Consider the following 27,999-nt stretch of genomic DNA (forward strand, 5'->3'; position numbering starts at 1 on the left):
CACTTGTGGGCACAGGAAAATTCCAAACAGTGACCCTTGGCACCTATTTCCCTTGTTTCGATCCTTCCATTTTTCCTCATTCGTCTCCGTCTGACTCTGAGTGTCTGTGTCCTCAGTTAAAAATAAACAAGCTGGGAGTGTTGTAAACAAGCTGCAAGTCAGACTGATTCACCTTCTTAATCTCTCTCTCTTAAAATGACAGTCCACAGCAAACAAAACCTAGGGATTCATAACAACTGACCGGTGTGCCAGTAGTTGGGATGACTGAGTGAATCCTTTCCCGCAATTCTCAGCAGGTAAATGGCTCCTCTGCAGTGTGAACTCGCTGATGTCTCTGTAGTGTGGAAGAGCGAGTGAATCTCTTCCCACATTCTGAGCAGGTGAATGGCCTCTCTCCAGTGTGAACTCGCTGGTGTTCCAGAAGGTGGGATGACAGAGTGAACCGTTTCCCACATTCTGTGCAATTGAACAACTTCTCACCGGTGTGAACACGCTCATGTCTCAGTAGGGTGGAAGATTGAGTAAATCCCTTCCCACATTCTGAGCAGGTGAATGGCCTCTCCCCATTGTGAACTCGCTGATGTCTCTGTAGTTGGGATGACTGAGTAAATCTCTTCCCACATTCTGAACAGGTGAATGGCTTCTCCCCAGTGTGAATTTGCTGGTGTCTCTGTAGGGTGGATGGATCAGTGAATCCTTTTCCACAGACTGCGCAGGTGAATGGCCTCTCCCCATTGTGAATTCGCTGATGACTCTGTAGTTGGGATGACTGAGTAAATCTCTTCCCACATTCTGAACAGGTGAATGGCTTCTCCCCAGTGTGAACTCGCTGGTGTTTCTGTAGGGTGGATGGATCAGTGAATCTCTTCCCACAGAATGAGCAGGTGAACGGCTTCTCCCCAGTGTGAACTCGCTGATGACTCAGTAGTTGGCATGACTCAGTGAATCTCTTCCCACATTCTGAGCAGATGAAAGGCTTCTCCCCAGTGTGAGCTCGCTGGTGTCTCTGTAAGCTGGATGAATGAGTGAATCTCTCCCCACAGACTGAGCAGGTGAACGGCCTCTCCCCAGTGTGAACTCGCTGATGACTCTGTAGTTGGGATGACTGAGTAAATCTCTTCCCACATTGTGAACAGGTGAACGGCTTCTCCCCAGTGTGAACTCGCTGATGACTCTGTAGTTGGGATGACTCAGTGAATCCCTTCCCACAGACTGAGCAGGTGAATGGCTTCTCCCCAGTGTGAACTCGCTGATGACTCTGTAGGTGGGATGACTGAGTGAATCCCTTCCCACATTCTGAGCAGATGAATGGCCTCTCCCCAGTGTGAACTCGCTGATGTCTCTGTAGGGTGGATAACCGAGTGAATCCCTTCCCACATTCTGAACAGGTGAATGGCTTCTCCCCAGTGTGAACTCGCAGATGACACTGTACTTGGGATAACTGAGTAAATCCCTTCCCACATTCTGAACAGGTGAATGGCTTCTCCCCAGTGTGAACTCGCTGATGACTCTGTAGGGTGGATGAATCAGTAAATCCTTTCCCACATTCTGAGCAGGTGAACGGCTTTTCCCCAGTGTGAACTCGCTGATGTCTCAGTAGTTGGGATGACTGAGTGAATCCTTTCCCACATTCTGAGCAGATGAACGGCTTCTCCCCAGTGTGAAGTCGCTGATGTCTCAGTAGGCTGGATAAGTCACTGAATCCTTTCCCACATTCTGAGCAAGTGAACGGCTTCTCCCCAGTGTGAACTCGCAGATGTACCAGTAGGTTGGATGACTGAGTGAATCCCTTCCCGCAGACTGAGCAGGTGAACGGCCTCTCCCCAGTGTGAACTCGCTGGTGATTCTGTAGTTGGGATAAATGAGTGAATCTCTTCCCACAAACTGAACAGGTGAATGGCTTCTCCCCAGTGTGAACTTGCTGGTGAGCCATTAGGTCAAATGACTGAGTGAATCCTTTCTCAGAAATTCAACAGATGACCAGCCTCTGCCCGGTGTGGTGTGAACTGACTGGTGTGTCCACAGGTGGGAAGACTGACTGAACCCCTTCTCACATACAGAATAGATGAATGGCCTTGCCCAGTGTGAACTTGTTGATGTACCTTCAATTGTGATAACCGAGTGAATCCATTCCCACTGTCTGAGCAGGTGAACAGCCTTTCTCCTGTGTAAAATGACAGGCTTGCTATTTGGTCAAATGACCAATTGAATCCCTCTCCACAGTCTGAGCAGGAAGAACGGTCAATTGAATCTCTTGCTCCACTTCTTAAATATCCAGACAGAGACAGCAAAACTGGCGTGCCATGTTTGAGATTCCCGGCGACAAATTCCTTCTCATTTTTATCCTGTGAAAAGATTTACAAAATCCATCAATGGGTTTAGGACAACATTTCAGATGAGATTACTTTAGTTGCCAAAGTTTGATCTGGTATCACACTGTTACAGTGAGGTTCAACGAAAGTTGGACAGACTCCTGACTGGGCAGAGTGCTGTATCTGGAATGACCATCAATTCTCTGATGCTCTTCCTGTCTCTATAAGAATGGGGCATTTCTGCCGTCTCCAATCTGTGACCTGGCTCAGTTTGACTCTCTCCAATGGTATTATTCCCTGTTCCTGCTGAGCTGCATGGGTGCCTGGCCCCACAGTAACTGAAACAGTCTCACACAAATTGTCTTTGTGGATGTGCATCTGGGATTTTCTTTTATGTATTATTAACCGAAAGTGCTACAGTTTTAACACCATATAAAAAAATTCCTGCTGAGATGAATGGTTGGTCCGCACAGCTGTTAAAAGGGGTTAGAGTGAATTTTTGTAATATTTCAGGTTCTTGTAGAAAAGTACAACACAGAAACAGGTCGTTTGGGTCATCTAGTCTTGTGCTGAAGTATTTAAACGGCCACTCCCACACCCCTACAATCCAGGTACCTACACAAACCTCTTAAATGTTGAAATCGAACTTGCATGCACCACTCAGGATGGCTGCTCATTCCAAACCTAGATGACCATCTGTGTGAAGAAGTTTCCCCTCATGTTCCCCTTAACATTTCACCTTTCACCCTTAACCCCTGGCCACTGGTTGAAGTCCCACCCCCATCTCAGTGGAGAAAGCCAGCTTGCATTTACACTATCTATGCCCCTCTACCACAAACAAATCTCACCTCAATCTTCTACATTCCAATGAATGAAGTCCTGACCTGTTCAATCCTTCCTTATAACCCAAGTCCTCCAAACTTGGCAACATCCTTGTGAATTTTCTCTGAAATCTCTGAATCTCTTTTAAATCATTCCTGTAGGTAGGTGACCAAAGCATCACACAATACTCCAAATTAGGCCTCTTTTACAAGTCAACATAATATCCATCTATTGTCAGTATTTGGTTCATGAAAGCCAATGGGCTAAAATCTTTTTTTCCATCACTGTGATACCACTTTCAGTGAATTAAGGACTTGTATTCCCAGGTCCCTTTCTTCCACAACACTCCTCCGTGCCCGACCAGTCACTGTGAAAGACCTCCCTTGGTAGGTCATACCAAAGTGCAACAACTCACACTGGTCTGCATTAAATTCCATTTTCCATTTCTAAAACCATTTTCCCACCTGGTCCAGATCACACTGCAAGCCATGATAGTCTTCCTCACTGTCCACTACACCACCAGTCTTGGTGGTCATAAATCTGCTATTCCAGTTAACCACACTATCATCCAGATTACTGATATAGATGACAAACAACAACAGATCCAGCACTGATCCCCGTGGCACACCACTAGTCACAGGTTCCAGTCAGAGAGGCAACCATCTGCTACCACACTCTGGCTTCTCCCAAAGACAGTGTCTCATCTAATTTACTATCTCATCTTGAATGCTGAGTGACTGAACCTTCTTGACCAACCTCCCATGTGAGACTTTGTCAAGTGCCTTGCTAAAGTCCATGTAGACAACATCCACTGCCTTGCCTTCATCCACTTCCTTGATAACTTCCTCGAGAGACTCTATAAGATTGGTTAGACATGACCTACCATGCACAAAGCCATGCTGTCTATACTTAATCAGTCCACATCTATCCAAATACTTATATTTCCGGTTCCTGCACATACATTCCAGTAACTTTCCCACTATTCACTACTAGTCACCACTCCGTGGGTTTGGAGATTTCCCTTGAATTTCATAGAATCATAGAAATCTATAGCACGTTACAGACCCTTTGGCCCACAGTGCTGTGCTGACTATGTAACTTACTCTAGAAACTGCCTGGAGTTTCCCTAGCGCATAGCCCTCTATTTTTCTGAGCTCCATGTAACTATCTAAGAGAGTGTTAAAAGTCCCTGTTGTATCCGCCTCGACAACCGCTGCTGGCAGTGCATTCGACACATCCAACACTCTCTGTGTAAAAAACCTACCCCTGACATCCCCTCGGCATATATTTCCAAGCACCTTAAAACTATGCCCCCTCCTGTTAGCCATTTTAACGCTGGGAAAAAATCCTCTGGCTATCCACACACTCAATGCCCCTCATAATCTTATACACCTAAAAAGGGCTCTAAACATAAACAAGGAAATTATACATTGCTTTGAGGATTTGTTAGAAGTAAACAAAATTATGAGGGTATAGATAGGGTAAATGCAAGCAGCTTCTTCCACTGAGGTTGGGTGGGACGACAACCAGAGGTCATGGGTAAGTGGGGAAGGTGAAAATTTAATGGGAACATTTGGAAAAGTTCTTTGCTGAAATGGTCGTGAGAGTGTGGAATGAGATGTCAGCACTAGTGGTGAATATGAGCTCGATTTCATCATTAAGATAAGTTTAACAGGTACCTGGATGGTAGGGGTATGGAGGGTGATGATCCCGGTGCAGGTAGTTGCATTAGACAGCTTAAATGTTTTTGGCATTGACTAAATGGGCCAAATAGCCTGTTTCTCCACTGAACTTCTCCATGTTTCTGTGACAGAGAAGCAGGCCAAACTTGTTTGGAAGGGAAAAGGTAGGAGTGACAACGGAGCAGCAATGGCTGGAGTTTCTGGGAGCAATTCGAGAGCTGAGTGATCGATACATCCCAAAGACGTGGAAGCATTGGAAAGGCAGCAGGGCACAACCGTGGGTTAAATGAGAATCCAAAACCAACATAAAATCAGAGGAGAGGGCAAACAAAAGAGCAAAAGACCATTAGGAAGCTTTTAGAATCCAACAGAAGACAACTAAAGGGAAATCAGCTGAGTTCGGGAGTGGAATCATGAAATGGTTGTCATTAATGAGTTTTGGTTGCACCCAACAGTCTGAGGCATTTAGAGGAACGAGATATCCGGGGCCTCAATATCTCTTGAAAACCAAGATTCCCTGCACTAGTTACCATTCAACGTTTATTTTGTCAGGCACATACAAACTCTACACCCTTAAAATTTCACTTCTGAAGAACTCCCACTTACCAAGTACTCCTTTGCTAAAAAACAGCCTGTCCCAATTAATGCTTGTCAAATCCTTGCAAATACCATAAAAATTGGCCTTTCTCCAATTTAGAATCTCAAGAGAGGTCCAGGCCTCTGTTTTTCTGTATTTACTTGGAATCTCATGATCAGTAGATACAAAGTGTTCCCATACACAAATTTCTGTCACTAGCCCTAGATCACTTCCCAATAGCTTATTGCACACTTCTACATTGGGAATTTTACGTACTGATTAAGGTAGATTTGATAAGCTCTACCCCATCTAGTCCTTTTACAGCCTAGGAGTCCAGTCAATAAATGGAAAGTTAAAATCACTCACTTTATCAACCTTTGTTTCTTGGCATCTCTCTACAGATTTGTTCCTTGAAATCCCTCAGACTGTTGGGCGCAAGCAAGTCCAAGTAATGGCTACAATATCATAATTTCATGCCCTGAGGTCTGAACAACTTCTGTTTGGTAACAAGAAAACAACCTTGCCCTCAATGTCACTAAAACAAAGGAGCTGGCTGTAGACTACAGGAGAAATGGAGACAGGTTGACCCAGGATCTGGGGTTGAGAGGGTGAACAGCTTTAAGTTCCCTGGCATACACAACACCGAGGATCTCACCTGGTCTGTACATACTGGCTGTGTGGTGAAAAAGGCAGAACAGCACCACTTTCACCGCAGGCGGTTCAGGAAGTTTGGGATGGGGCCCCAAATACTAACAACTTTCTACAGGGGCACAATTGAGAGCATCCTGACTGGCTGCATCACTGTCTGGTATGGGTGCTGTACTTCACTCAGTCACAGGACTCTGCAGAGAGTGGTGCGGACAGCCCAGCACAAATGTAGATGTGAACTTCTCACTATTCAGGACATTGACAAAAACAGGTGTGTAAAAAGGGCCACTGTGTAAAAAGGATCATTGGGGACCAGAGTCACCCCAACCACAAACTGTTCCAGCTGCTACCATCTGGGAAACGGTACCACAGCCTGAAAGCCTGGACCAACAGGCCCAGGGACAGCTTCTTCCACCAGGCCCTCTGATAGATTAATTCATGCTGATACAATTGTACTTTTATTTATCCTGACTGTCCTGTTGTACATACTATTTATTATAAACTATTATAAATTTCACATTGCACATTTAGACAGAGATGTAACATAAAGATTTCTACAACTCATGTATATGAAGGATGTATGTAATAAAGTCAATTCAATTCAATTCACCCTCTCCACTATCTGTTCTGTCATTCTGGCTCCAATCCTCCCTGCAACTTTAGTTTAACCACCCACCCCACAGGGGAGCACTAGCAAGCCTTGCCACTAGGATATTAGTCCCTTTCTAGTTCTGTTCCCCTAACTAACGAATCCCCTATCACCCCCTTTGACTTTCCTCTGCCAGGTAATCCCCCCCAACAATTTGTAAAGTGTCCACCTGTTGTTGTGTGGGATAGCAACAAGAGTACTCTGTGATGGCTATTTAACCTCATTCTCCTTCCTGACTCTCACCCAGTTTCCTATGTCCTGCACCTTGGGTGTAACTCAACTCTCTGCACGTCATACCTATCACACCCTCCGACGCTTGGATGATGCGGAATTCATCCATTTCCAGCTCCAACTCCTTAAAGAGCAGCTTGATATATACCTTCTACGTGAGGGCATCAGGGACACTGGAGGTCTCCCCGCCTTCTCACCAGTGTCCCCTCTAACTTGTAATGACCAGTGTGTGCAAAAATCTTGTGCTGTACAATTTTTACCCAGTGACAACAACATGTGCAAACTGAATTTTATATAGAGAGGTATTCATTTCAACAGCGAGCAAATCACTGTCAGTAAGAACGTTAATCTGCTCTGGGCTTGATTGAGTTCATCTGCACTCTCATACAACCTATGTAAAAGGTTAATGAAGGATTTACTCGCCACAGCTTTGGCAAACCACCTATTTGTGATCTTCTTCCTAAATGATGCTTTAAATTTCAGATTTCCAAATATCACACCACTTCTTCACACTTGAAAATTCTCCAGCAACTCTTGCATCACCACAATACAAACAGTATTGTACATAAAAATTTCCCCTGAACCCTCCCCCAGGTGACTGACGGTGATGAACTCAGTGATGGTAATGCCAATGAATATGAAGGGAAGGGCAGTAGTCTGTCTCACTGAGTCTGGCACATTTGTGATGTGAAAGCTACTTGTTGACCAGGGCAAAGGTGTTTGATATCATTATGTAGCCAGACAGAATTGGTGGAAGCATGTTCTCACCGGTAGAAAAGTGCAGACCGAGAGGAGGTAGAACAAGCAACACACACAAAATGCTGGAGGAACTCAGCAGGCCAGGCAGCATCTATGGAAAAGAGTACTAATGCTGTGTTCCTCCAGCAATTTGTGTGTGTAGCTTGGATTTCCAGCATCTGCAGATTTCCTCTTTGTGATTGGAGGTAGGACAAAGATGATTTTCTCAACTGGTGATGTAAAAGATTTTAGAGCCATAGAATAGAACACTACAGCACAGTACAGGCCTTTCAGCCCTCCATGTTGTGCCGACCCATATAATCCTTAAAAAAAAGAACTAAACCCACACTACCCCGTAACCCTCCATTTTCTTTCATCCATGTGCCTGTCCAAGAGGCTATTAAATACCCCTAATGTTTTAGCCTCCACCACAACCCCTGGCAAGTCATTCCAGGCACTCACAACCCTCTGTGTAAAAAAAACTTACTCCTGATGTCTCCCCTAAACTTCCCTCCCTTAATTTTATACATATGCCCTATGGTGTTTGCTATTGGTGCCCTGGGAAACAGGTACTGACTATCCACCCTGTCTATGCCTCTCATAATCTTTTAGACCTCGATCAAGTTCTAGATCTTTCAGATTATTTCACGTTTCATAAAGATTGAAACAGAATAGGCTGAAACACACCGTTCAAAAGTGCTGGCGTTCAATCCACTTCGTGCATTGACTCATAACATTTTTTGGGTGTATGTTTGTCAGAAACACATCCAACAGATTTCCCATCAGAAGAGCAGGTAAATTCTGGACCTGATTTCAAATGAACCACTGAGCACTCTAAAAAAAAAGCTGCTGCAGAGGCCGATTTCTCCCTTGTGCTTTTATTTTTAGTGTGAACTATGTTACATTGATGGTGATTAATGATCATTACTTTCAGGCGACAGCCCTCCAAACCTGTGACTAACCACAGTAAAACTTAGTGAACCTGCCATGGTTGGGTCTTGGGTGTTGGACTAGCAGATTTTCTGTATTATTAGATGTTCTCATATTAATACATCATACCTCACTTCCAAATCACTGTTTTTAGACATCACATTACAGAATGATGTGTTCCACATAACCTGCAAGTTTAAAAGGAGCTCAGAAAATAAGGTCAAAGTAAGTTTCAAAAGCATCTGGGAAACAGAAACGTGCAAGTTTAAAGGGAGCGGAGATACCTGACTGACCTGCATGAGGTGTTGAGCTACCTAAAATGCATTCTTGAATGTATAATGTAGATTTAAAGCAATAATTTGATTTAAATTATTTTATTAAATACACATTATCTTGGATCTCTTAATCGCAATTCACATTTAATGTAGGATTAACCTTTCTGCATTTGGATAACTACAATTTTTGTTCTTTTCTTTTGAAAAATGCAGCCACATCATAACACTATTCAAACTTCGGACCCAAAGTCTTTTTCCCCCTTTTATTTTTTCCCAGGAAAAAAATACTATAAACTTTTTGCTATTTAAAATTGGTAACATTTATCAATTCATGCTATTGTTTAAAATTAAATTGCTTAACTCCCTGAAGCAAACTTGTAAGTTCACTAGCTAATAAAGATTTGAACAAAGAGGATTGTATATTTTACACACAAAGCAGCATAATATCAATGCTCCTACATCATAAATTGGAAGATGAATATACACATCCCAAACTTATTAGGTATTTGCACTCAATTTTTCTCACAGATGGTGAACTGCTAATCTTGGCTGGTTCATCAGCCACAGCCCGGAGTAGATCTGAAGGGAGGTGGGGTGGTTTGTGTATTTGCGTCAGTGCTGGGAGGAAAAATCAGCATGAATGATAAATGTCTTTAATGTCCCTTCCTATAAAATGCTCTACAAATGTCTCACACTTATTTGACCTTGAGCTTTTTTTAAAACCATATTACACTTTAGTCAGGATTACTTAGAATTTCAACATCTCTTTTCCAGCAAAAATAATAACTGGGAAGGTGTATGATTTAAAGATCCTATATATTCAGTTTAATCCACCCCATTCTAATGAAATGTTTATTCAGTTATTCATGCTATTGACAAGGCTCTGAATAAAGCAAATGAGGACTAATAGGTGTGGTCCATTCTTACAACCAGTTCGATGGCATAATTTTAAACTCACTTCTCCATGTCTTCACATTTAGGAGCAGAATCACAAGAAGAGGTGGCAAATGACCAGGTGGTAAAAGCTCTCATTTCCTTTCCAATTCTATTTGAAAGTACTGTCTTAGTCTTCAACAATACTGTCCTGTGGATATCCAGTAAGTGTGCTCTGGAAGTCCAACCCAAAGTAGAATCCTTGCTAATCTACAATGCTAGCACTGTACCTCACCATACTTTATGTCTGGTAATTTAGCCAAGATTCCTATTTTCTAATCACAGGAAAGACTAAGTGTTAATTTAAAACAAAGGCTAAGATTTAAACTTTCATCTTATGGTGATGATCATCTAATGTTATACTGCTTTTCCCTATATAAAAGGGGTGATAGTTAAGTTTGTGGCCTAAGGTTGAAGGAGTCAATTTTAGAAAATCTAGCACATCTATTTTTCAACATAGTCCCCTCCTACATTTACACACTTAGTCCAGTGGTCGTGGAACATACGTATCTGGGACCTCCAGAAAGTGTCCACAGATGGGTTTTGTTCCCTTTCTCCGAGTTCCTAATCCTTGCATTTAGATAGCTGGAGCTCAGCTCTGTCTGAGAGATCCATCGGTTCCCATTCCCTCATCAGCCGGAAGCTCCCCGGGGCCCGTGTACGGATCGTGGGGCTGAGAGACAGGGAAGAGGGCAGGACTGTCCCGGGTTTGCTGGCCACGGTGTCAGAAATTCACAGGAATCGTCCCGAAGTCGGAGTTTAAGATAAAAACACAGAGAATCGCTCTTACCTGCAACCGACATTTTCAAAGCCTTCTGTGTTCCGCACGCATGCGTAATACTCGGGGACATCATCAGCCTGACGCCTGCGCAGTTCATCAGTTCTTCAGTGCCTGACAAAAATTCTTACCGCAGGGCCTTATGGGTAATAACGGTGCCATTAAACATTTCTTGAAGCACCGGTTCAATGTCCATATCTCATTTTTTTTCGGGTGTATCGAAAAAATCTGCAGCTCTTTTAACGCAGAAAGCGGCTCACGTAAACAATGTACTCAATATCAACGTGTATCTAATGCCAAAGTAAAATGCAGATATAAAACAGGAGATTCTGCAGTTGCTGGAAATACAGAGACGCTCACACACAAAATGCTGGAGGAACTCTGCAGTTCAGGCAGCAACTATGCAGCGGAGTACACAGTCTAGGTATGCTGAAGAGGCTCGGTCTAAAAGTTGTTTATTTATTCCTCTCCACAATTGTTGCCTGATCTTTTGGTTACCACCAGTATTTTGCAGAAACTAACCATCTTTTTTTTTTGGGTCAACCAGTTTCCAAATTTTTGTGATCTTCCTTTTGTAGCCATATCCTGCTGGTCTGTTTCCTCTTCCTCTTCCTCCTCGTAAACTCTAGACCATTCTCTCTCTGGAGCCCCAAAGACCTGACTCAGGCTGGCAACACTTTGGTTTCTGATTCTGCAACACCGAAGTTTCACTCGCTAGCCTGTTGTCAGACTTTAGAGGTACATTGTGTTGCGAGATCGCAGATTCGTTTACTGTGAGTGTCGCTTTAAGTGCCTGAGTGAGGCGGGGCTGTGACGTCACACACGCGCTGCAGCAGAGACAGTGGGGGGGGAGAGAGGGAGGGGAGGGAGAGGGAGAGTAAGAGAGAGAGATAGAGGGAGAGGGAGAGGAAGAGAGAGAGAGAGAGAGAGAGAGAGAGAGAGAGAGAGAGAGAGAGAGAGAGAGAGAGAGAGAGAGAGAGAGAGAGAGAGAGAGGAGAGAGAGAGAGAGAGCGAGAGAGAGAGAGAGAGAGAGAGAGAGAGAGAGACTTCAGCTTGTCACTGCTATGCCCAAAAGATTGGGTTGATCATCGGCACGTAGTGCCCAACAGATGTGTGACTGTCACTTCGTATAATCCATATGTGTGGATTTGTTGGAGTATCCTGTGGTATCACTTTTGTTGGCCCTTACCTGGAATCGGGGTGTTCTGTGGTAACCACTTGAAGACGATATTCCTGCCACTGTCACCTGATGATATTTCTAAGTGGATTTCGGAACGAATCGACGGATAAGATCTTCGGCGACTGTTATTTCGTTTACCCAGCGTGGAATGTGTGTGGAATTCTTCGTAATTGCCTTCTCTCTAGACGTTCGTGTGGATTTACACATCTCTCCTCTCACTCACTTATTCCGTGGATTACTGAACTTTTCCACTTTATCATCTTAAGACTTCAAGCATTGTTTCTCAAGCTTGAGAGTTCGGGAGCTGTATATACGCAAATAAACTTCTGTTTATTTCATTTAATCTTTTATATTTGTAGCAGATACTAATGAGAGTGGTTTTAACATCGAAACCAGACTCCATTAGTGATCTGTTGCTGCTGGTCCGTAACAATTGCAACAACCCAGCTGTCTGAGGCACAGTCCTTTAAAATTGGTGAAAATGACCCAAAACTTTGAAAAGAGTGGGGAAGAAGGAGTTTAACCAACTTCGTCCAGAGCCCTGAAGAACGTCACAACCACAGTGAGCTCATCGTCTTATTCAGCCTGGAGAAAATCATGCAGGAAATTCATGCAGATGTATAAGATGATGAGAGGCATTGGTCGTGTGGGTAGCCAAAGGCTTTTCCCCAGGGCTGAAACGGCTAACACGAGGGGTAATAGGTTTAAGCTGCTTGGAAGTAGGTACAGAGGAGATATCAGAGCCAAGTTTTTTAAACAAAGAGTGGTGTGTGTGTGGAATGCACTGCCAGTGACGGTGGTAGAGGCGGATACAATAGGGTCTTTTAAGAGACTCTTAGATAGGTACATGGAGCTTAGGAAAATAGAGGGCTATGCGGTAGGGTAATTCTAAGCAGTTTCTAGAGTAAGTTACATGGTCGGCACAACATTATGGGCCAAAGGGTCTGTAATGTGTTGTAGATTTCTATAGTTCTATGAAATTCAAGAGAAATCTCCTATCCCACGGAGTGGTGACTAGTTGCAAACTGTCATCTCAGGGAGAGTGAGAGGGGAACGACAGGGAGAGATTTTGATATACTGATATGGAAAAGAAATATGGGCAGGGACCAGATGGGCCGAGTGGCCTCTCTAGTTTGCATCGTGAGTGTGGTAGAGACAGTAAGTACCTGACACACGGAATTTGATACAGAACTGATTTATCTTTCACAGATCCACAATATTAAACACCAGTCTAGTTTAAGGCTAACATCAGCAGAACAGACTCCTCCAATGCTCAGTGACCAGGGTTCAGTCCTGGGTGCGATGAGCAGCCGCAAGAACTGCAGAATCTGACAGTAACAGTCCCTCATGAACCTGCAGCTGCCTTCAGTCACCGTGATGGTTAAACATTTAACACGGAGCTGATTTGAACTTCCTCCCTGATGTGAAGTTGCTGGTGTTGCAGCAGCTGGGATGATTGAGTAAAACTCTTTGCTCACTCCGGACAGAAAATTGGCCTCTATTTATTGTGAACTCACCGGAGCATCACAAGGTGGATTAACTGAATGAGTCTCTTCGCACACACGGAGCAGGTGAACGGCCGCATCCCAGTGTGAAGCTGTTGGTGTATCTGCGATGGCCGGATGAACCCCTTCCGAAATGAGAGTCAGTGAATGACGTCACGGTGCTATAACGTCATGGCAATGTATCCAATCAGATCACGGACATGGACACGTGTTCGAGCTCTCCTTGCAGCGAGTGAGGCGCTGTCTTCTCCAGCATCTCCGCCTCCACATTAAAGGATCGGCGGCATTCAAGCGCTGGTGAACTGACAGATACAGCGGAGCTAATGAGCTGTTGTGGTTGAGATTCCTATACACAGATCCTTTGACTTTTCTACACTGTTATAAGTTTACAAAGCTTGTCAGTGGATGAAGGACAACATTTCCTGAGGCGAGCGGGATAATTTAGTGAAGGTTTATAACTTTTGTTATATAACTCAGCCATGACTTTTTTTTTTATACATAAAACGTTCATTTAATACCCCGGGCAAATAATCAACGACCAGCCTTATCTTATCATCTTCAAAGTTAATCATACCTAACGGACAAGATGGCGAATTATAGTAACCTTTCTTTTCAAGAAACGCAATGATCACAGGTCGAGGTTTCTGCTGAGAAGAGGATTTAAACACTGGGGCTCGGTGTGCCCGGGCTATTCTAGGCGGAGTCTCCAAAACATCAGAAAACATACGAGCCAAGAGCTTTGCAAAAAATTCTGAAGGTCGATTGCCTTCGACCAACTCAGGAAGACCCAAAATACGTATATTGTTCCTTCTTGATCTATTCTCAAGGCAACAATCTTTCGTCTTAGAGATTCAACGATTTTCGATTGTTTATCTCCGAACTTCCCCAACTCATCCGTCTTAGTATCGAGTCTCGTTAAAGCATCTTCATGTTCCTGAATCTGAGTAGTCTGTTCCTGCAAAGTGTTTTGAATAGTCTGCAGCAGAATCTCAATTCGTTTAAGCTCTGTGGTAACCTTTAAACACACATCCGAATGTGGTTCAGACGTTTCGCTCTGAGCTTCCGAATTAGCTCCGCAATAGCTTCCACAGTCACAGAAGGATCCTCTTCTTTTTTCCAGAAGTTTTAGCACGAGACATCAACGCAGATTGGATTCAGTAACTTAAAAAGAACGAAGCTGTTCGAGAAACACGTCTACTCCATGCAATGCCATGAGGGGAAGGACAAAATTTCAACTCAGATAATTTTAGTCCCCATAGTGCCTTCTGATAAAAACACTGTCACAGCTCCAAACAATTTGGAGAAATAATACTTCATCTTCAAACTGACCGCAGTTCCGGCATCAGGCACAATATCAAACTCTCTGCTTCCCTCTCTGTATCAAAATGGATCATTCCTCCCCTTCATCAGTCTGTAACTTGGCTCAGTTTGTCTGTCTCCTTCGCATTCTGAGCATGCGCCACACACCTACTGAGATCACATTTTATTTACACGGCTGTGACTAGAGACTTTCTGATTATTATGTCCCTCCTAGCATTTGACGGTGGTAAATTCAGAGTCAGCAATGCTATTGAACATTGGGAGTAGGTGATTAGGGTTTTTCGTTGGAGATCGATAAACTGCCGGTAGTGTGTGGCTGGATGAGTGGGTCGTTTTCAGACTGGAAGGAGGTAGCGTTTGGAGTACCCCAGAGATCAGTCCCTGACCACAGTTGTTCACAGTTTAATGTCCTGGCGGAGGCAGCGAGATATAAGGTGCCCCAGTCAGCTGCTGACGCAGAAAGAGTGGAGTTGGGGGAGGCTATTCACATGCAATTTCGTAGCTTTGCAATCAGTACATAGTGCACTGTGGGGCTGCAGTGGCGGGTTCCAATCTGCTAATTAGATTTGCTGAACAGTGTCGATGATCAGAGGGATCGCAGACTCCAAGGAGGCGGGGCATTGACGTCAGTCACAGGCTGACAGCGCTGACTGTGGACTGAACCACAAGAAGGAGAGAGCGATCTGCAGACAGGCAGTCGGCCAGTCTAAAGAGAGAGAGAGAGAGACTGGAAAAGCTGATCGCTTCAGTTAGTCGCAGCTGAGGCTTGAAACTCTCCTATGCCCACAAGAGTGGGTTGATCATCGGTACACGGAACCACAACAAATGTGTGTGGCTGTCACTTCGTATAATCCATAGGAGTGGGTTTTGGAATATCTTGTGTTAACCCTTGCCTGGGTATGTTGTGTGGTAACCCCTGGAAGACGGTATTCCTGTGACAGGTCATTTTCGCTGATAACTCGTATGTGGACGGATTCAACGGATAAGAACTTCGACGACGGTATTTTGAAGTAACGGCCGTTTCTCTACGTTTCACCCTGGATTACAAATATCTCTTTCCCGTCATTTATTCCGTGGATTACTGAACTATCCTACTTTACCACCTCAAGACTCTGAGATTTATTCCCTCAGGGTGGATAGTCTGGGAGTTATATTTACACATATAGGCACTTAGATAGATAGATAGATAGATAGATAGATAGATAGATAGATAGATAGATAGATACTTTATTCATCCCCATGGGGAAATTCAACATTTTTTTTTCCAATGTCCCATAGCTAACTCGTCTAACAGTGTAAACTTTCCTTTACTTCGTTAAGTTACTATATGACAAGTAGATACTCATAAAGAAAGTGGTTTTAACATCAAAACCAGACTCCAGTGTGAATTCTATTGTTGTTGGTTCGTTTCTAAAACGTCACAGTTCGTAACAACAGTTTTATTAAACTAGTTAGACCACATCTGGAGTGTTTCATGCAGTTCTGGTCGCCCCCATTCTCGGAAGGATGTCGGGGCTTTGGACAGGGCGCAGAAGAGGTTTCCCAGGATACTGCCTGGATTAGAGGGCATGAGCTATAACGAAAGGCTGGACAACAGTTCAGTTCAGAAATGAAAACAGTTCAGTTTCCTTCTGTGGTTCCAGAGCAGAAAATCAGTCTGTCTAACATTTCCACACAATTAAAATGGGGAATTTGTTTATTATCATCACGTACTGAGCTACAGTGAAAATCTTCCCTGACGTACCATCCACACAAATCAATACATCACAACAGTACATTGAGCTGAAATACGACAAAAAATAACTAACTTACATCGTTTTTTTTTCATTTCGTACTATTTATATAATTTAACTATGTAATATTTATATTATTATATTAAATCACAATTGTTAAAATCTATGGTTATGAATTAGGTTCTACTGCTGCCGCAGAGACAACGAATTTCATGACATATGTCGGTGCTATTAAACCTGATTCTGATATTGATATGGGAGACCCACCACCGGTCACCTGATCCCAGTTACTGCAGATCGTAATGAGAGATTGAAGCCTTTTCTATTTTTTTGCATTCCTCAGAAATGACAACAGTTCTGTTTCCTTCTGCGGTTTCAGAGCAGAAGCTCAGTGTGTCTAACATTTCCACACAATTAAAACGGGGTATTTGTTTATTCTTATTACGTACTGAGACACAGTGAAAATCTTGTCTGACGTACCATCCACACAGATTGATACATTACAACAGTACATTGAGCAGATATACGACAAAACACTCACTGTAACAAAGCATTATGGCTGCAGAGAAAGTGCAGTGCAGATAGACATATGGTGCAGGGTCACGTCCAGTTACATTGTGAGGCCGAGTCCATTTTATCATTCATTTGGCTTCTAACCACAGACAGGAAGCCGCCCTTGAGCTTGTCATTACTAATAACTGCAGGTCTTCTTTTTTTCTCACTTCCTCGTGGCACTAGACGGGAATGTCCATTAAGCCCTTTAATTTTTGAAACTTGTATTGGAGCCTTTATCTATAACACTACGTGAAGCTGAAAATATTTTCGGTATCTCTATGAATGGAACCATACATAAGATTTCTCTTTATGGAGATGATCTTTTGGTTTTTATTTCAAAACTTGAGGAATCAATTCCTAATCTTTTGGAAACACTTAAAGATTTTGGTACATTTTCAGGATATAAACTTAACTTGAATAAAAGCGAATTGTTTCCATTAAATGCCCATGTTAGTATATATGATGATATTCTTTTTAGAATTGTTAATACATTTAGATATTTAGGTATTATAATTACTAAAAAACATAAAGATCTCTATAAAGCGAATATAGTTCCTTTAATGGACTCAATGAAACAACTATTTTCTAGATGGAATCCACTTACTTTTTCTTTAATAGGTCGTATTCATGCGGTAAAAATGATGATTTTACCTAGATTTTTATATATTTTCGAAAATATACCTATCTTTTTAACTAAAAAAATTCGATCAAATTGACTCTCTTATTTCTTCCTTTATTTGGACCAATAAGAGACCAAGAATTAATAAGTATCAATAACACAAATCTAAAAAAGATGCTGGACTTGCACTTCCTAATTTAAGACTGTATTATTGGGCTGTGAAAATTAGACAATTATGTTTTTGGTTATATTGGCTTGATAGGAACCAAAAATCATTATGAGTTGATTTGGAATTAAAAGCTGTTAAACAATTTTATTTAACTTCAATTTTAGGAGCTCCATTACCTTTACAGCTCTCTAAAATTCCAAATTTAAATCTTTACCCGGTTATTAAACAATCCCTACGGATTTGGGTTCAGTTTCGTTTTTTAAAAAATTTTAAACAATTTAAGTTGTCCAGTTTTTTATATCGAAACTTTTCATTTAAACCTTCAACATCTGACCCAATTTTTCTCCTATGGAAAAATAACGGGATCCATTCTTTTACAGATTTATTTTGTGATTGTCGATTGATGACCTTTGAAGAGTTATTTAACAAATTTTCTCTCGCTCATACACATTTTCAGCAATATGTTCAGATTGGACATTTTTAACAGCAATATTTACCTAAGTTTCCATATTTACAAGAATCTGATTTGTTGGATAACATTTTGAAATCGAATCCCTTAGTGAAAGGTTCCATTAGCAGAATTTATAATTTATTTTTGTTACAAAAGGAGAACCTATCACTAAAGACTAAATAAGATTGGGAGAGAGAACTTAATATGGCCTTTGTTAATGAAGATTGGCTTCGAGTTTTGAAAAACGTAAATTCTTCTTCTGTATGTGCCCACCATCGTTTAATTCAATTTAAAATTGTTCACCGTTATTACTTAACAAAGGAGAGGCTATCTAAAATATTTCCTAGTATAGACAAATGCTGTGATAGATGTAAAACTCAATTAGCTCTTTGTCACATATGTTCTTGTCATGTTCTTCATTAAAATCGTTTTGGAAATCTTTATTTTCGACAATTTCTAAAGCTCTGATAATTAATTTACAACCTAATAGATTGACTGTTCTATTTGGAATAGCTCTGCATCATATTCAGGGTATTTCACCTTCAGATCAACATGTAATTGCATTTGTTACACTACTGACAAGAAGGGCTATTTTATTAAAATACAAAGATATTTCTTCCCCTACATTAATTGAATGGTTTTCTCAGGGAATGTTATGTCTTAGTTTGGAAAAACATAGAAGTAGAACTTTTGATCCTCGATTCGAATTTGAAAGAAGATGGGGTTCATTTGCCAAATATTATCATTTAATTTGAATTACTCTGTATGGTTTCCTTCCAAATTTATTTTTTTTATAAATACGAAATGGCGGTTGATGTTTCTTATTTTCATATTTAGATGATGGTCAAATGTGTGTAGTTATTGGTTTTTTCCCCCTAGTTAGATGGGGTTCCTTTTTTTCCAAATACTTTTATATATATATATGTAAATAATTTCCAATTTTATATTTTACGATCAGTTTTTATCAGCTTTATTAATTGCATACATATTAATCTATTGAAGTTTTGTATCATTTTATAGCTGTACAAGATTCTGTACCAATAAAAAAGATTCTAAAAATTTAAAAAAATGAAAACGACAAAACAGTAACTGTAACAAAGCATTATGGCTGCAGAGAAAGTGCAGTGCAGATAGACACATGGTGCAGGGTCACGTCGAGTTACATTGTGAGGCCGAGTCCATTTTATCATTCATTTGGTTTATAAACACAGACAGGAAGCCGTCCTTGAGCCGGGTGGTTCGCGCTTTAAGGCTTTTGTATCTCTTTCCCGATGGGGGAGCGGGTTTGCAGCAAGAATGTCCAGGTTGTGAGGATCTTTGAGTACATAGCCTGCTTTTCCGAGGGAGGGGAAGTGTAGGGAGAGTCCATGGAGTGGAGGCTTGTTTCTCTGATGTTCTCTGCTCTCCAAAGTTCTCTGCAGTTCCTTGCAGTCATGGGCAGAGCAGTAGCCATACAAAGGCGTGAAGTATCGACATGGAGCTCAGAGACCTCGGCCTTCACCCTGCCTTGTGTAGCTGGATCCTGGACTTTTTGTCAGATCGCCGGCAGTTCGTAAGAATGGGCTCCCTCACCTCTGTCTCTTTGACCCTCAGCACATATACCACACAGGAGTGACACCTTGCCCTCTCCTTTACTCTCTGTGCACCCATGACTTCCGTAGCCACCCACAGCTCCAATCTGCTAATTAAATTTGCTGTCTATACTACACTGACTGGCCTAATCTCAAATAATAACGAGGCAGCCGACAGAGAAGAAGTCATCACCCCGACAAGAAAACAACATCTCCCTCATTGTGACAAAAAGACAGGAGCTGGTTGTGGATTACAGGAGGAATGGAGACAGGGACCAAATTCAACATTTCCAAGTCTGTTGTTGACACAAAATGCACATTTTAATATTGATCATGAGACAATGTATTTTATATATTGTTAATGACTGAAAACATATTTACAGATTGTTACTGACAGAGAATCGTATAATTTGTGTTCCGTGTGTTATCTGAATGTACTTGCCTGTGATGCTGCCACAAGTCAGTGTTTCCCTGTACCTGTACCTTCCCGTACTTGTGCACTTGGCAGGACCTGAGAAATCTCAGTGAGATTTGATTAGTGATTATCATCTTGGCAGCTCGGTAGGTCGAATGTATGAGACAGTACACTGTTAAATGCAAAACCCTGAACAGTGTTGATGATCAGAGGGATCTCAGACTCCAAGGAGGCGGGGCAATGACGTCAGTGACAGGCTGACTTCGCTGACTGTGGACTGAACCATAATTGAGAGAGAGCGATCTGCAGACAGGCAGTCAGGGGGGGGGGGGGAGAGAGAGAGAGAGAGAGAGAGAGAGAGAGAGAGAGAGAGAGAGAGAGAGAGAGAGAGAGAGAGAGACTGAGACTGGAAAAGCTGATCGCTTCAGTTAGTCACAGCTGAGGCTTGGAACTCTCCTATGCCCACAAGAGTGGGTTGATCATCGGTACACGGATCCACAACGAATGTGTGTGGCTGTCACATCGTATAATCCATAAGAGTGGGTTTTGGAATATCTTGTGTTAACCCTTGCCTGGGTATGTTGTGTGGTAACCCCTGGAAGACGGTATTCCTGTGACAGGTCACTTTGAGCTATAACGAGAGGCTGGACAAACTTTGTTGTTTTCTCCAGAGCGGCGCAGGCTGGGGTGAGACTGGATGGACGTTTATAAGATTACAAGCGGAATAGATAGAGTGGACAGACGATATATTTTTCCCGGGGGTTGAAATTTCTAATACATTTAAGGTGAGAGGAGATGTGAGCGGCAAGTTTGCATCTTTCCACAGACTAATGTGAGGATCACATTCCTTGACTTCTCTAGTGCCTTTAACACCATCCAGCCCAAGATCTTAAGGTACAAACTAACGGAGATGGGAGTAGACTCTCACATGGTGGATTGGATAGTGGACTACTTGACAGATAGACCTCAGTATGTGCGGTTGGGGGACTGTAGGTCTGACACGGTGGTCAGCAGCACAGGAGCGCCGCAGGGAACCGTACTCTCTCCGGTCCTGTTCACCCTGAACACATCAGACTTCCAATATAACTCGGAGTCCTGCCATGTGCAGAAGTTCGCTGATGACACGGCCATAGTGGGGTGTGTAAGGAATGGACAGGAGGAGGAGTATAGGAAACTGATACAGGACTTTGTGATATGGTGCAACTCAAACTACCTGCGTCTCAATATCACCAAGACCAAGGAGATGGTGGTGGACTTTAGGAGATCTAGGCCTCATATGGAGCCAGTGATCATTAATGGAGAATGTGTGGAGCAGGTTAAGACCTACAAGTATCTGGGAGTACAGTTAGACGAGAAGCTAGACTGGACTGCCAACACAGATGCCTTGTGCAGGAAGGCACAGAGTCGACTGTACTTCCTTAGAAGGTTGGCGTCATTCAATGTCTGCAGTGAGATGCTGAAGATGTTCTATAGGTCAGTTGTGGAGAGCGCCCTCTTCTTTGTGGTGGCGTGTTGGGGAGGAAGCATTAAGAAGAGGGACGCCTCACGTCTTAATAAGCTGGTAAGGAAGGCGGGCTCTGTCGTGGGCAAAGTACTGGAGAGTTTAACATCGGTGGCTGAGCGAAGGGTGCTGAGTAGGCTACGGTCAATTATGGAAAACCCTGAACATCCTCTACATAGCACCATCCAGAGACAGAGAAGCAGTTTCAGCGACAGGTTACTATCGATGCAATGCTCCTCAGACAGGATGAAGAGATCAATACTCCCCAATGCTGGTAAGGAAGGCGGGCTCTGTCGTGGGCAAAGTACTGGAGAGTTTAACATCGGTGGCTGAGCGAAGGGTGCTGAGTAGGCTACGGTCAATTATGGAAAACCCTGAACATCCTCTACATAGCACCATCCAGAGACAGAGAAGCAGTTTCAGCGACAGGTTACTATCGATGCAATGCTCCTCAGACAGGATGAAGAGATCAATACTCCCCAATGCCATTAGGCTTTACAATTCAACTGCCAGGACTTAAGAACTTTTTTAAGCTATTATTAATGCTTTTTGAGTTAGTTCTTACTGAGTTAAGTATTGTATGTAATTAGTTTTTGCTACAACAAGTATATGGGACATTGGAAAAAAGGTTGAATTTCCCCATGGGGATGAATAAAGTATCTATCTATCTATCTATCTAATGAGCAGCTGGAGTCTCTGCCGGGGGGGGGGGGGGGGGGGGGGGTCGCCAATCCTGGCACGTGATCCCGTTTGCCCCTCCCATTTAACCGCAAATGGGCAGCATCTGCGTGTCTGTTTCCGAGGCCCCGCCTCCCGATGATGTAATAATCTCTTCGCGCATGTTCACAGTCTCCGGGTGGACAGTGTTTTCCTCTCTGCTCACAGCTGAAGTGGGTCGGCTGTGTGTTCGTGAAAGACTTTCGTCTCTTCCGTCGGTATCTCTGTCTGCGTGCCGAAGATATCACTTTCCCATCGGTGAGTATTGAGACCGATCCCGAGCGGGGAGATCCGATGTTGACCGTGAGCCCCGAACTGTGGGCCAGGAACTCATTTGTTTCCCAACTATCTGGGCTCGTCAGAAATGTGTCGACTTCACTTAATCTGCATTGAACGATCCAAACCAGGAGCCCAGGCTGTCTGTTTCCGCAGAGTTGAAATGGAAGTCCCGCCGTCAGGTCACGTGAGGCTGTGTGCCGCAGATTCGCCCCGCCCTCCGCTTTGTGACGCCAGATCACGTGGTGTGATTTTGGCCGCTGAGTCTCATTAACTTCCCCGAACTCTCCCCGTTTCCTGAGGCTCCTCGCATTTGTCCTGGAGCTTTATGGCTGTTGTGTCTTCTCCCGGAGTGGGGTGGGTGAGAAAGGAGAACGTCCCAGATTGTGGGGATCTTTGGTTTCACTGCCTGCTTTACCGAGGGACTGGGAAGTCTAGGGGGAGAATGGTTCGAGCCTCAGCTCCCCGCAGTAGAGCTGAGCCATACATTACTCCTGCACGTTCCTAGCCCAGCGACGGCGGTCGGTCCAGTATAGACAAGACAAGATCTGTATCCTAGGATCTGTAATACAAATTTCCTGAAATGGTCCTGTTTTAACCTGGAAATGGAGTGATAGTATAACAGTAAAGGAAGCACAACTTTTCCCTGTAAAGTATCCTGGAACCGATTTGTCTGTTATTCCTGGAAATGTGTCCGGTGCAGTTGTTGCTAATGAGGTTCACATGAATAATCTCAGGAATGATGGTATTTATATATGAGGAGCATTTGATGGTTCTGGACCTGTGCTCAATGGAGTTCAGAGGGACGGTGGGGGTGGTGGGGGGATGTATGGTTAAGTAAACTTACCGAATGCTGAAAAGCCTGGATACAGTGGACATGGAGAGGATGTTTCCATTAGACAGAGAGTCTGTGATCGGACAGCACTGTCTCAGAATAAACTTGCTTCCCTTTAAAACTGAGATGAGAAAAAAGTTTTGGCCAAAAGATGTCTGATATGTGGAATTTGTTGCTGCAGAATTTGTTTGAGGCTGCCATTTGGGTCTATTTGTGAAGATTAATATACTGATGATTGCTGAGTAGTTTCAGGGTTACAGGAGGAAGGCAGGAATATGGTGTTGGATTAAAAATCAGCTATGATTGAATGGTTGAGTGGTGGAGCAGACCAGATGGATTGAATCACCTAATTCTGTTCCTGTGTCTTGTGTCTTACCATGACTGAATGATGGCTGCTTCTTATCCCGTATTGTTTTGTGATGTGTGAGGGACAATTAAAGATTGTTCACTGAGATCATTATATTTGCCAACGTTTAAATTTCAGTGAGTTTTGTTCCTAGTAACATTATGCAGAAATGTTTGGTCCTCCTTTTCATTGTTAACGTGCTTCATTATCTTTCATGTTAAAGTTAGACCTGCAGTGAGAGATTTATTGGAAGAAAAACCACGACTGAAGACGAGGGAACAGCAACAAGTGAACCAGCCCGAGGATTGAGAGCATCAACTGGAGAGAACCCATCTGACTCGGAGATTCCAGTGATTCAGTCGGGAGAAAGTTTGGTGAGTCTCATTTACTCATACACTGGTCCTTTAGACATTACATACCTGTACAAAGGAAGGTAGGAAATAGTTGGGAGTGAGACAGAATGTGCCCAGAAGAACCAGTTATGCCAGTACCAGTCAGACACAGTTGTGAAGAAGCAACCCCCCCACCAATATTCCCTTTAAACTTTTCACCCTTCACCCTTAACCCATGTCCTCTGTTTTTTTTTTTCTCCCTTAGCCTCAGTGGAAAAAGCCTGCTTGCATTCACTCTATCTATACCCATCATAATTTTATACATCTCTATCAAATCACCCCTCATTCTCCTATGCTCCAGGGAATAAAGTCCTAACCTATTCAACCTTTCTCTGTAACTCAGTTTCTCAAGTCCCGGCAACATCCTTGTAAACCTTCTCTGCACTCTTTCGACCTTATTAATATTCTTCCTGTAATTCGGTAACCAAAACTGCACACAGTACTCCAAATTCCCCCTCACTAATGCAATATACAACCTCACCATTAAATTCCAACTCTTATACTCAGTACTTTGATTTATAAAGGCCAATGTAGCAAAAGCTCTCTTTACTACCCTATATACATGTGATGCCACTTTTAGGGAATTTTCTATCAGTATTCCCAGATCCCTCTGTTCTAGTGCCCTCCTCAGTACCCTACCATTTACCTTGTACGTTCTACCTTGGTTTGACTTTCCAAAGTGCAATACCTCACACTTGTCTGTATTAAACTCCATCTGCCATTTTTCCAGCTGGTTCAGATCCCTCTGCAAGCTTTGAATACCTTCTTCACTGTGCACTACACCTCCAATCTTTGTATCATCAACAAATTTGCTGATCCAATTTACCAAATTATTATCCAGATCATTGATATAGATGACAAATAACAATGGACCCAGCATTGATCCCTGTGGTACACCACTAGTCACAGGCCTCCACTCAGAGTAGCAATCCTCCACTACCACTCTCTGACTTCTCCCATTCTCAATTCCCAATCAAATTTACTACCTCACCATGTATACCTAGTGACTGAATCTTCCTAACTAACCTCCGATGCGGGACCTTGTCAAAGGCCTTACTGAAGTCCATGTAGACAACATCCACTGCCTTGCCTTCATCCACTTTCCTTGTAACCGCCTCGAAAATCTCTAATATATTTGTTAAACATGGCACAAAGCCATGTTAACTCTCCCTAATAAGTCCCTGTCTATCTAAATAATTGTCGATCCTATCTCTTAGTACTCCCTCCAATAATTTACCCATGACCGACATTGCCAGCCTATAATTTCCCGGATTACTTTTAGAGTCTGCTTTAAACAACAGAACAACATGAGCTATCCTCCAAATCTCTGGCACCTCACCCGTAGATAATGACTTTTAAATATATCTGCCAGGGCCCCTGCAATTTCAACACTCGTCTCCTTCAAGGTCCGAGGGAATATCCTGTCAGGTCCTGGAGATTTATCTACTCACCTCAAGATAGCAAGCACCTCCTCCTCTTCTATCTGTATAGGTTCCATGACCTCAATACTTGTTTGCCTTATTTCCATTGATTCCATGCCAGTTTCCTTAGTAAATTCAGACACAAAAAACCAGTTAACATCTCCCCAATTTCTTTTGGTTCCATACATAGCCAACCGCTCTGATCTTCAAGAGGACCAATTTTATCCCATAACTATCCTTTTGCTATTAATATAGCTGTGGAAGCTCTTACTATCCTTCACCTTGACTGCCAATGCTACCTCATGTCTTCTTTCAGCCCTCCTGATTTCTTCCTGAAGTATTTGTTTGCACTTTTTATACTCCTCAAGTACCTTCTTTGCTCCCTGTTTCTTATACATGTCATACATCTCTGTCTTCTTTATCAGAGTTCCAATATCCATCGAGAACCAAGGTTCCTTATTCTTATTCACTTTGCCTTTAATCCTGAGACTTTGTTCCCAGGGTGTCCTCATGGGCCATCCAGAAATGATTTCAGCTGGTGACAGCCCTGTTTTCCCCTGTGGGGTAACCCTCATATGGAATCGGGCTAATGGTCGGACCTTCAACCAAGTGAGTCCAGTCTCCACTGTTAGTCTGGCCAGTTTACTCTTCAGAGTGCCATTGGCTCTTTCCACTCTGCCAGCTGCCCGTGGGTGGTATACACAGTGGAATTGTTGCTTGATAGCTAGTTTGTTACATACTCCTTCATTTACTTTCACCATAAAGTGTGAGCCATTGTTGAACTCAGCATCTCTGGCTTGTACCTAAGAATTATTTCCCTTAATAATACCTTCACAACAGTCATAACAGTATTAATGGTAGTTGGAATAGCTTCAATCCATCTACTAAGCACATCTATAATATCTAAGCAGTATCTATAGCAATGTGCTCTAGGCCATTCAATAAAATCAACTTGTAGACACGAAAAAAATCCACCTGTCAAGGGAGTCGTACCCGGTGTGCAGGGAACAGGATACCAACCATTCCCTCCTTTCCCAGGTGTGTACAATTATGTATATAATCAACCAATATTGGTAAAAACTGTGTAGGAACACAAACCTGTCCCGCTGGGTGATCCAAAAACCTATGTTGGGGTCTTTCTGGCACCCCATCGGGGACCACAGTTTTCACTCCTCCTCAGAGGCGTCCCCCTGAGAAGAACAAAACTCGAGGTAGCTGTAGAGCGGTGAGTAAGTTCTTTACAAAGGTGACATTACTAATGGGGTGGCCAGAGGAAGTCAGGAATCCCCATGTTCCCAGAGAGCCCTGTAGTCATGTACAATTCCAAATGCATAACGGGAGTCTGTGTAAACGTTCCCACTTTAGTCTGTTGCTGGGATACAGGCACGAGTCAGAGCAAACAGCTCAGCCTTCTGGGCAGAGACAGCTGCTTCAAAAGAGGCCTGTTCAATTACTTCACTGTCCATCACTATTGCATAGTCAGAATATTGTTATCCTGCTGGATCCACAAAAGAGCTTTCATCCTCATCAAACATTGTCTCGGGATTGAGGGGGATATTGCAGAATGGATGGGAGAGACTGTCTTCCTTCACGGTGATCCGGACAGGGGGACAGTTGGTGCGACCGACTTCATGGCCTGAATTTGCTCAGAGATGGGGTACAGCGTCTTGGGATTGGTCAATATTAAAAGTGTGTCTTACCAAATGTCCCGCCTTCACCTCAGACTCCTTCCAGTATCGGAGTTGGACCGCAGCCAAGTCTTGCCCGTCTCCCTCGGTGCTGGAGGCTTGTTTCAGCAAGGTGTTGGCCAGGAACCCTGGGCTCTTTGGCTTGAACCCAGGGCAAACACTAACAGTGGAATGGGGAACCACCAGTTCTGTCTGTCGCCAAAGGAAATCCGGAAATTCGGCCAGTAATGCACTGCCCACTTTTCCTTTAACCTCTGCAATCACCATGACTGGGAACTTCTGTCCCTCGAGGGGTGCATAATATTGATTTTCCTCAGCTGAGCACCCCGTAATGTCACAGCACAGAGTCACATGGGGGTCAACCACTGGCAGAAGGGGTTCAAATGCAGTGGAGTCCAGATTAAGTGCCTACCACTGGGGGGTCGGAAATTGGGGAAGCTGTCGGTTGTTCACCTGTCACAGGGTGACACCATTGCCTGTGCAGAGAATCTCAACTTCCAACAGACAGAGCAAGTCTCTCCATGCTGGATTACATCCCCAACTGTGGGGTGCTGACTGTAAATGAAACCTCACACGGGTTCCCGTGGAATTCCACCTCCAGTGGCTGGTTATGTGAATACGTACGTTTCGTGCCTTCGAACCCAGACAGAGTGAATGTTGCGTCTGATAACTGCAATCCCTTTTCCGATACTATTTCCCGATTGAGAGTGGTTGTAGTTGCCCCCATATC

The 27,999-nt window shown here is 43.3% G+C and overlaps 2 protein-coding genes across 2 annotated transcripts in view; one reads left to right on the forward strand and one right to left on the reverse strand.

Annotated features, from left to right (window-relative positions):
• Positions 1 to 219: 219 nt before the first annotated feature.
• On the reverse strand, positions 220 to 27,996 carry LOC140721268 (uncharacterized). Its single transcript, XM_073036118.1, is given in 4 exon segments — positions 220 to 291; positions 293 to 1,960; positions 27,282 to 27,461; positions 27,826 to 27,996. Coding segments are annotated over 4 exon segments (2,091 nt in total).
• LOC140721282 (uncharacterized) overlaps positions 22,442 to 27,999 on the forward strand; it is a 30,408-nt gene continuing 24,850 nt past the window's right edge. Inside the window, exons 1-2 of the mRNA XM_073036140.1 lie at positions 22,442 to 22,569; positions 23,992 to 24,142. The gene's annotated coding sequence lies outside the window, so the exon portion shown is untranslated. The remainder of the gene's footprint in view (positions 22,570 to 23,991; positions 24,143 to 27,999) is intronic.

The sequence above is a fragment of the Hemitrygon akajei genome, unplaced genomic scaffold, assembly GCF_048418815.1.
Source record: "Hemitrygon akajei unplaced genomic scaffold, sHemAka1.3 Scf000053, whole genome shotgun sequence".
NCBI lineage: Eukaryota > Metazoa > Chordata > Chondrichthyes > Myliobatiformes > Dasyatidae > Hemitrygon > Hemitrygon akajei.